At 26.1% G+C, this 11,167-nt stretch overlaps 1 protein-coding gene across 1 annotated transcript in view; it reads right to left on the reverse strand.

Annotated features, from left to right (window-relative positions):
* The window catches only part of LOC129610427 (phospholipase A1 VesT1.02-like), a 128,995-nt gene extending 121,711 nt beyond the window's left edge, over nt 1-7,284 (reverse strand). The window contains exons 1-3 of the mRNA XM_055522996.1: nt 7,266-7,284; nt 6,943-7,192; nt 6,033-6,760 (exon numbers count right to left, since the gene is read on the reverse strand). Of these exons, the coding sequence (XP_055378971.1) occupies nt 6,033-6,760; nt 6,943-7,192; nt 7,266-7,284 (997 nt within the window). The remainder of the gene's footprint in view (nt 1-6,032; nt 6,761-6,942; nt 7,193-7,265) is intronic.
* Nucleotides 7,285-11,167: the final 3,883 nt, after the last annotated feature.

Genomic DNA, 11,167 nt, shown 5'->3' on the forward strand with positions numbered 1-11,167 from the left:
TCCTTAATTTACGTATTCATTACACGATGAGCCTTTGCAGATAAATGATATTTTTTTCATCTGATATACGATTATGCATATAAATAGACATACACATTTTCATTTATGCGTCTATATTATGTAGGGTACGAGTGTTTACTGGACAACTTTAATATCATAAAAAGTTAATCAGAATAACATTTTACACCTTTTACAAACTTTTGGGAATGGAAGAGTGTTTCAATTTTGTCTAAACAAATTGTTCAACAATATTGTTTAGGGAAACTGGGATTGAGTAGTGTGAAACTAAGAGAGAAATATTGGGCGTCTATATTCAACGTTGCCATGAAATTTTTGCAATATCAAAGTCTATTATAGAGTTAAACTTAAAGCTTAAGTTTTGAAAATTAGGAGCTCTTTTCTAAAATGACTTAAAAAAACTTTGATCACCTCTTTCATTCGCTCTTAAATCTTTAAAAATTAAAATGTCAAACTAGAAATAATAAATTGAGAGCCATTTCTTTTTGAATTCATGGAATGAGACATGAAATGTTTCAACAAAGTACTAACAAATATTTTAAATTGCAATGGGAACAATTGAGCGATTGGTAAAAATTAAGGATGTAACTAAGGTAAGGAGTGTAAATAATGGCATAATCATTGAATAATTAAGTGATCATGGATAGGTGAGCGGTTATTCTAATATCTGAAATATCTCCGAAAATGCTAGATGAAAGTGGTTTGTTACTCAAAAAATTTGAATTTTACACATATGTTGACCGAAAATTAATTGAACAAAATTCATTTGTCGTCATATTTAATATAAAAATAAAAAATAAAAATTATAAAACATTTTTTTAGAACAATATTCATTGAGACCAAACTGTTATGTGCTGTACATTAAATGAGAGTGTTGTACAAACACATACTTGTGCGAAATATTCATACATGCAAATAGGAATTCCAAATTATATGCTATGTAGCAGAGGTATAGAGTAAAATATATTTATGTTCATTTTGCATATATAGGATATTTTTGCATACACAAGGGATAAAATTAAAAATTATTATCGAAACAATTTTTATTATTTAAAAAAAAAACGAGAAAAACCAAAGCTTTTAATCGATCTTGCAGATCTACAAAATGCTACCATATGACAGCGAAATAAAAATTTATGAAATTTTTAATTCTATCATTTTGCTCTCTGTTTTAGCTCACTAATCATTTGACACAAATACGATAAAATTAATTGCTATACTGTGTTTTAAAAAATCTGTAGATTATTGTTAATAAAATTTTTAAGGGGTAGATAGTCAGAGAAAATATTTTCTCTAAAAAAATCTTAACTCGCCTATTTGTATGAATGATTATTACAACTATTACTTTCAACTGCTCCTTTATAGAGACTTGTGTAATTTAAGTGTTATACATCTAGAGTATTCATGAATACACGTTTCGAGTATATAAACGCTTATATGATTATAATAACAAACTGTTTTCATTGAATATGCAATAACTGTTATACACAAATTTTCAAACATTTACCCATTATAATATTTTAACAAAATCTTAACCTTGTTGTAAACTATTAAATGAAATCAAAAAGAAAAAGACACGAAAATAAAACAAGGATAACAACAAGGATGTAAAAATTGTTTAGGCAGAAAATGCTGCAGTACAGTGTAATACATTCACTACATAGTAGCATTTATTAGAAAACACGTGTTATACAATGTGTTTGTGTATTATATAATATCTATTTACAAATACCTTCACGTATCTACTAAACATAATATACATCTATCCCATTCTTATACTTAATTGGCTGTTCATTTCTATATAATGAAAACTGAATGTAGAAAGCTTAATGTTAATGTTGATGGTGGACGTATTCAAAAATCTTTCCTATATACATTGGCTTTATTTTTTTTTTGCAAGAAATTTACAAAAATATAAAAATGTCTAAAGAATTTTATTTTATAAAAAATATAAATTTAAAGTGAAATCTTAAAACATTTAGTTTAATATTTATTATAAGTATGAACATTGCATTTACAGAATATCTTGCAAATCCCATAGGATTTCTTATTTGTACAAAAATTAAAGAAAAAAAACGAAAACGAAAGCAAAGAATCTCTGCAATTTTTTATTTATCTTATATTTTATTTAATGCATTTCAAAATACCTGAGGTCTATATTAATGTTCCTTTAGATTAGATTTCTTTAAAAAAAAACTTGAACTAAATTCATATATGGTAAAATAAATTTGAATTGAAAGCAATTACCCACATTAATATTAGTTATAAAACAAGGATGTTTATAGTAATTGATCCAGTCAATTGAAGGATACATGTATACTAGTTTGATATAAATTAATAATTTGATAATTCTTTTAAAGGTGGTTGTTGTCTTACAATAAAAATTCGTGGTTTTAATCAAGAATTATGCTGTTTCATCAGGACTACGGAGTCAGAATTTTATGGTTTTTTGTTTTGTGGAGTCAAGTCAGAGTCCTGTTACAGATTTGTCTTCAGAGAGAAAATTGAAGCCTGAGCTACTAGTTTTAGTTTCAACTCATCAAGTGAGTTTAGAAATAATATGGCATCAATTATATCCACGAGCTTTGGGTAATATAATAAAATAAAAAAGGGAAATGAGAATTTTTCCTAAATATGAGTACATCATAAATGAATTTATAAATTTATTATGACCTGATGAACTCTACTATCCCACAGGTATAATAAAAGATGAGATAATGTTAATTTTAAACCAACAACCAACAATATTTTGATATTTACAGCTATATAGCTAATATTTAGAAGGCAAATGTTCTACAAAATAAAATTACATATTAAATTCATTTATTTTACGTTTCCCTACAAATTTAAATATGAATGAGATAAAGAAAACAAAAATAATTATTTATTTCTCCATATTGAATTTTATTTAAAATTTAAAAATTCATATTAAATAATTAATAATTTATTTAAATTTTTTTTTCATCTTATGATAAAATATTATGCTATTAGTTTATATTAAAGTTGAAAATACTTGCCAATTTTCAAACTGTGCAATATATATACTTTACATCCGTAATTACTATTTATAGGTAGTATGTCATTACACAATATTCAATAGGAAAATACATAAACATCTCGGCATAACTCCCCCTAAATGTCGAATCTATGACCACAGTAATTTCAAATTTCAATTTAAATTTGAAATTGTCAAATGTTCAAATTCAAATTTCAAAATTGAAGATAAAATGAACAATTTATTAGGGCTAAGAATTCAGGCTTGAATTCTGAGAAAATGTTGGAATGAGTGTTCAGGCCGTTATTGTCGGAGTCGTGGTCAAAATAAGTGAGACTAGCCATATTACTAAGTACTTAAAACTGTACAATAATTGTTCACTAGTTAGCCTAACAAAAATATTTTACATAACTATTATCGCGCAAATATTGTACAAAAAAATGTCTACAAAATTCATAATGACACATGAGAGAATATAATAATATACATATATTTTATATGGGACAATTTCTAAATCAATTCCGGGAGTAATATTTATGTATAAAACTGTAATATGAGAAAGTTTAAGAGGGCTTTCTTTTTAATATAAGGTACGTAATATATCTAGTAATTTTTTTTATATCTGAAGTTTATTCTCTTATAATATTATTTACTGTTCGATTTTTCCCATACAACATATTCCAGTAAGTAAAGACTTATCATATATAACCTTAACCTATAAACTGAAAAATCTTTATGGAGTCAAAATCAGGTAAGACTACAGTTTAAAAATCTTCTATCGAAAAAAAAGTGATAAAAGGTCTATACTCGTAAAGATACACTCCAAAAATATCTCATTCTGGAAAATTTCCGTATAGAGTTTGATATAACAATTAAATCAACACACAATCAATAAAGTTCTAAGATCCAACTTTTGTTAGGTATTTGAATACTACACCCAAACTATTAAATTAGTAACTAATGAAGTTTCAGTTCCCAAGTAATTTCTTTTAAAAATTGCTATTATATTGAATAACACCTGCTATACAATATACATTAACAAATCTAACGAACCATAGCTATTTATATTACAAGAGTCATTCACTCCTCGAAATATAGAATAACTTTTTTTTTTCAATACGAAATTTACAAGTAATTTAGAGGGAGGAATAATATAAAAAGAATTTATAAAATAGTTTTCCAAAAACCGTGCAATTTCTTAAGATTTTAAGAGTATACAAGTATTCATAAAGTCTCCCTTCTTTTCACAATATGATAACCATGTGTAAAAGTTATAATTAAATTTAGTAAATTATATTAATTTTGTGTAACAGTAGGAGCTACAACATATTTAATGCTATGTAATCATGTCAGAAACTCCTTTTTTTAAATAAATTAAGCATATTAAATAAAAATGTGCGGTAGCGCGAAAAAAAAAATCTGACTGCAATAAAAAATTAAAATAACCATCTATAGTTTGTTATACTACAAATGTTTTTGTTTTTCTATATTATATTTTTATTATTATAACAAATTAGTCTAATATTCGTATATGATTGCAATCTCTTTGACTTTATAAGCGCATCATATACATTTTATGTTGTTTTAATAGAATTCTAAAGTATGAAAAATCTTCTTTTCAATATCACGAGTATATTAAAGAAATGAGGAAATTTTAAATGGCCTTAAATTATTATGCATTAATTATATAATTTCCTTCAAGATTTTTATTATTATTATTTTATTACTATAATTCAATTAAAATGAAATGATTATATACTATGGGTTAGAATTCTATTAAGAATAGTTAGTATAACAATAATGAGGGAGAATTTTTCAAACAATAATTTTAATTTATGATTTAGCGTTTTTGTGGTAAATTAAACGTGGCAATATTATTTTTACTTAAAGTGCTCAGTTTGTACTGTTGCACATAATAACATAGAAAAAAAATTATTCAATTTTTAATTATTTATTAAAATAAATTAATTTTTAATGGAAATAAATTTAATGTAGTTGAGCTAGTTATAGTAAGATTTTATGAAGGCTGTTACTTAACACTTGAGTCATAATTGTTTGTTTTGAATTGTTAACTAACTATGTATGTATGCTTAACAACGTAAGTGATGTGTCCGATTTCTGAAAATTTTTTAATTTATTCAAATTTTCGTATTATTTTTATGCTTACACAAGATTGTTTTCTATACTTAAGTAAGATTGACAAGAATATTTTCTACTGTATAAAAAATTCTGTAGATTTTCTGTGGAATGGTTGGATAGAAAATATTGTTTACAAATGTAGCAAAAAACAAGTGAAAACGTTTCAGTCGGTATAAACTGATTACTCGAACCATTCTATTGAAACTTCACGGATGTCTCTGATCTATAATTGGACAGATGACTGCCCCGTTTCTGAATTTGATTTTATTATTTATTATTTTTCCAAATATTTAAAATTAGCTATTGGATTTGTAAGGCAGCTAGCCGAACCAATGCGGCATTGAATTCGAAGAATTACTCTTCGAATTTGGTTAATTTTGCTTGTAATCACAGAATTATAGATTCATTTCTTGTTCTCAATTTCATCTTCATGATTCATAATAAGATTTTATTAATGCATACACATTCACTCATATACATAAGACAATGTTAATATAATTTCGGTTTGGACTGTTTAACCAGTTAAAACTTTTAAAACAGCGAAATCATTTCATTTCTTACGAGCGACTCCTTTCATTTCTTGTTCATTTTAAAGTCTACGTGCATACTGTCGGTTTCAAAAGGAAAATTGGAAGTATCTCCAAAAACTTACTTTAAGAAATTTGTAAGCAAAGTACAATATTCTGAGAAGGCGCCTTTTGCATATAGTTAAGTCTTCTTTTAATCCGCAATGTGTTAAGAACCATTTTTATTCTTCATTTATCGTAGAATTCATACTTTCAGTTTGAATTATAAATTATTTTTTTTATTCGAAAAATAAATAAAGATAAAATCAAAAATTAAGTCTTTAAAAATTAATTTTTAAAATAATTTCCCAAACCGAATGGTGATTTTGAATTTGTTCTCAGGAAATAAACACCAGTTTTAGGTATTGCTGGTTCACCACCCATTCTTGATATTGTACAATTTCTTCCATAAAAATGACAATTACAAATATTAAATGTCACCAATTTTTGAAAATTTTCACATCTTGTTCCAATAAATTCATTCTGTTCATTTGCATTTATTGATTCAGCAAAATATTCATATGCCGATGCATGATTACAAATTGGTCTTAATAAACAATGTGGTTGATTTGTTCCATAATTTGGATAAAATGATGCTTTACCAGCTTCACCAAAATAACCTGCTAATCCAATATTTGTTTGAATAGCTTCAACATATTCAGCATCACTACCATCAACACGACCATTAAATCCCAAACCATGAAACATTGGTCCAGCCGGTTCTAATGCATAAATTGTTTTATATTTATATGGAGAAATTTCTTTCCCAGCTAAACCAGCTATTTGTGCACCCAAACTAAATCCAATTAAATACATGTCAGAGAATGGAATTGATTTTGTTACATTTAAATATTTTGTAAAATCAGCTAATCGCTTAGCAACTCGATTAATTGTTAATGAAAGATAAAAATAATCAATATCCTGTGATTTTTCATCCCAACTTACTGTTATTACATTAAAGTTTCCTTTTTGTAAATAAGCATTTTTAATTATCATTGATGAACAACTATTGTAAACATTTAACCACCCTGATATAATAAATCTGTAATAAAAAAAAAAATATGTAGCTACGCAAGTCATTTTTACTTGAATTTAAAAATTAGGCAAGTCGTCTTTTTATAATAAGCTCATCAGAATAAATTCTATTCATATACCATAGCTACCATGCTACCATACAAACTATCTCACTACAAGAAATATTTTAATTAATGGGTTTAAACTTACCTTGTCGGCCAGCTTCTGTTAAAATTTGAAATATCCAAATATTTTGAATTGTTATAAAGTAATTCTTGGTGCTGGCCTGGATTCAATCTTGTATATAAATGGTAATGAACTTTAGGTTTTGGATCAGCAATACGTAAACTAACAGTTTTTTTAACTTTTACATAAAATGCATTAATTAAAGAGAAAATTCCATTAGTATCAACACAATCCATTTCTTTATCCTTTTCCTCTTCCACACATGATGCAAAATCTATACAAAAAATTTAATAAAAATTTTAATAATGAAACGCAATTTAAACAAACAAAATCAGTGGCTTGCTCACCCAATAACATCAGAATCATGAAGATCAACACAAAATGCAAAATTATTGATGGAATAATGTTAATTTTCATAATTTTTTCAAACTAATTTCTGGACACTTTTTAATACACCTTAAGATTTTTAGCCTCCTCGTAATTAAATTCAAACAAGTAGAAATGAAAATGAAAAACAAAACTGATTGACACTGCCGCTATGCGTTTATTGCATCCACTTTGGTCACTGATTACTCTTAAAATGTTGGTTGAACTTTTCTTGATTGAAATAAAATTATGAAATAATTTGAATTGTAATTTTATATTTTAAAGAATGCCCTCAATATTGCTGCCTGTTCCAATCAGCTTGTTGATATTTTTATCATAAACAGTTCATTCTTATATACTCGTAAATTTTCTTATTAATTGGTAAAATTATTGACTTTACGCACTAATATCTTAAAATTATATATGCCTACACATGTGCATGAAGTACATAAATTGCAAATATTCTGGTGCAACTACCTTTCGTAACTTTCCTGCTTTATTCATTCTTCTTTTATTAATTCCCTATTTGAACTTTATTCATATAAATTCTTTATATAAAGTTTTATATTTAATTAGAATATATATTTTTCAATTTCTGAGCTTTCCAAATTTTTGTAAAAATTTCAATTAGTATAAAAAAAATTAGCATTATAACCTTCAATTCTATATTCTACGTTATCCTAAAAGTATGCAAATTTTAAATGTGGTAATATTAATTATGAAAGCGAAGAGAAGTAGTTTTCACAAGAAGTAGTTTAATCTAGCAAGCTATAGTGCTAAAAAAATTTGGGAATTTGTGATTAGAAATCACAATATCAAAAATCTACAATATCCGGTCAATTATAAAAACATCTAGAATTAAAATTTAACCCGAACATTTTATTTTTCTCCCAAAGTCTGAGAAATTAAATTAGAAACTTGTTTTTAATTAAATTAATTCTAAAGAACTGATACAATTAAATACTCACATTAGATGAAAAGAGATGGAAGTTTTGTTCATCAAAATCTTCCTAACATGTTGAATTTGTTCTTCATTTCTTTTTGTTTATTTTTAGCACTTTTCCAAAAAATTTTTGAAAAAAAGTGCTTATTAGTTTCACTCTGTCCGTCCGTCCGTCCGTCCGTCCGTCCGTCTGTCCGTGTGTCTGTTTACAAAACTTCTACACCCTTGAAGATAGAAAGCTGAAATTTTGTATGTACATAGATCTTTACTAGAAACTTATTTCCGTAGAACAAAATTTTTACCTATCCCCCCCCTCTAGAAGTTATACCCCCCCGAAACCATAAAAATGGCCTTTTTTAACTATTTGTTGCAATGAAACCATAAGCATTTTTAAAATTTTGCAAACGCATAAAGACAGCGGCTTGCTTCCCCTAGCGCGATATACTATAGTTAAACTTTAGAAAAACAAAATGGCCGTTCAAATTTACCGTTATCTAAAGTCCGTTTTTTCCAAATTTTTGATGTCGTTTATTTTCTAGACCCCATAATGTAGAAGCTTGAAATTTTATGGGCTTTTAGACATTAACAAATAGTTCATTTCGTTAGAAGAAAATTTTTTTCCATCTCCACCCCCTCTCAAGTTATCGCCTCTTGAAATTTGTAAAATTTGAATTTTTGGCGCCTTATATTTCCAAAATCGCAAACGTTTTCAAATTTCTATAAACATAAAAAGTTAGCGGTAAATTCCGTGACATTAAAAAATATAATTATTTTTCTTAACTCACACAATTAACCCTTAAAATCGAGCATTATGTTAACCCCTTTTTATATTAATTTTTGCTTTATTTCAAAGACTGCATATATGCGTCATCCTAAATATATGCAATCCTAGAAATAGTTTGTATTTGAATGAAAATAATTTTAATAGTGTGATAAGTATGCATAGACTGTATTTAAAAGCAGAATTTTCACTTGATGAAGGGAAAAGTGCTACAATACAAACCATTGGTTTGACCCAACTTTATTAAATTTGGTTTAACATACTCTTAAAAATATGCAAAAATTTTCAACAAAAAGGAAAATATTCTATTTCATAAAATCTGTGATTAAAGAGAATTTTAAGAGTCAAATTTAAATGAACCAAATTAAAATCAATGCAAAAACGTTATTCACTGAACCATGCCAAATAGAATAGAATTTTAATATGAAATTCACATTAATTCATTAGCGCTGACCATATTATTAAATAAATAAATTACACTTTAAGATTCACAAAATTTAATTTGCCATAAATATGCTGTAAAAACATACTTCATTACAATTCAAGCACTACTATATACCCACATTTACACGTGAACTAACTTTGATAGCCTGCGCTCTCCAATATTCTTGTTTCAGTGGCCTCAAATTTTATGTTTAACTTGTAAATGAGAAGATTCTTTTTGAACTGCTAAAGATGTTTTAGTTAAAAATCAAATGCAAAATTACATGTAGCCTTATTTCTTTTTCTACCACTTTTTTTTGATAATTTCAATCGAAATCATAGAATTGTCATTTTATAGTATCGGGATAAGTAATTGTTTCCCAATACAATTAATTATTGTGTCAATTGGATTGATTCTCATACAAAAATTTCAAAATACGAACTAAATCTCATTTACTTTCAAAGCAATTAATGTTGGATGTTATAACTTAATTTTGTATATATTTTTAAAATCAGTTAGACATACAATACCAAAACCTTCTCCTCGGTGAATGAAAACTAAACTACATTAAAAAATTCGAAATTTCTTACTAAATTCTAAAATATTAGATTCACATTTCCTTATTATTACTTTTTAGAAACTTGAGATATTTTTATGTAAAAGCATCGATACTTGGTATTTGCTGGATCAATTGACGACGACATTAATGTAGAAAGTAAATTTTGCAAACTGTAGCTCTCTTAAAAATTTTTTTTACTTTCATCTATATAAGGAACATTCATTGTCACTTCAAAACAATTAGTTCTGCATGCAAATCCTTAGACGCTACTGCAAATAGACAGAAAATTAAGATAAATTAGTTAAAAATATTTTTTCATAGTATGCTTTTTAAGGAAATTTTTAGCATTGGAACCAAACTCATCAATATTTGATTATAAGATATTAGAGAACAAGTCTTCAACTCTTACCCACAAATGTACGTAACACTCGTGTATATAAAAAACACAATTAATTAATATTTACTTATTTTACAGACAATTCGAATTAATTATTATTAAAGAATTTTCATGCTCTTCTCAAGTCTTTATATTTTTTTCTTATACATACACTCAATACCTATGGCGTTAAACCCCAATAAATTTTCTTAACACATTACCACCAATATTCAAGAAAAGAAGAAAAAAAATTAAAATTATTGAGTATTTTAAAAGTGCAGCATATTGCAAAAAAAAAAAAAAACTTGTTATCAAAACTATTTTTAAATTACCTATAACAAGTTATATACGAAGAAGACATACCTATAAAATAAAATTGCATTTTTTTTTTCTCTCTCTCTTTATATGATCAAAACTATTTTTAATGGTAATTTAAAAAATTAAATACCTATTATAATTTTATTCTTTAATTATCATCACAATTCTTTCATGTATACATGGAAAATTTATTTACATTGTAATAATTATTTTCATAAAAATGTGTATGAACTTACTGAAAACGCGACAAGTAGCAAATTGATGTAACATTAATATATTGGCAGTAAGTGCCTGCCATGGCAGTACATATTGTATACTGCGATATTAACAACAAGCATTTTAAACTATAAATATCAATCAGAAATTATCACATCTCACACATTTATGATCTCATACTGTGCCAATTGATTAACAACAAAAGATGTCGTACTATGTATGATAATTTAATATTGTATAATAATTGTATTATTTAAAACTCTTTA

This window comes from Condylostylus longicornis, unplaced genomic scaffold (genome assembly GCF_029603195.1).
Source record: "Condylostylus longicornis isolate FDR11 unplaced genomic scaffold, ASM2960319v2 ptg000044l, whole genome shotgun sequence".
Taxonomy (NCBI): Eukaryota; Metazoa; Arthropoda; class Insecta; order Diptera; family Dolichopodidae; genus Condylostylus; species Condylostylus longicornis.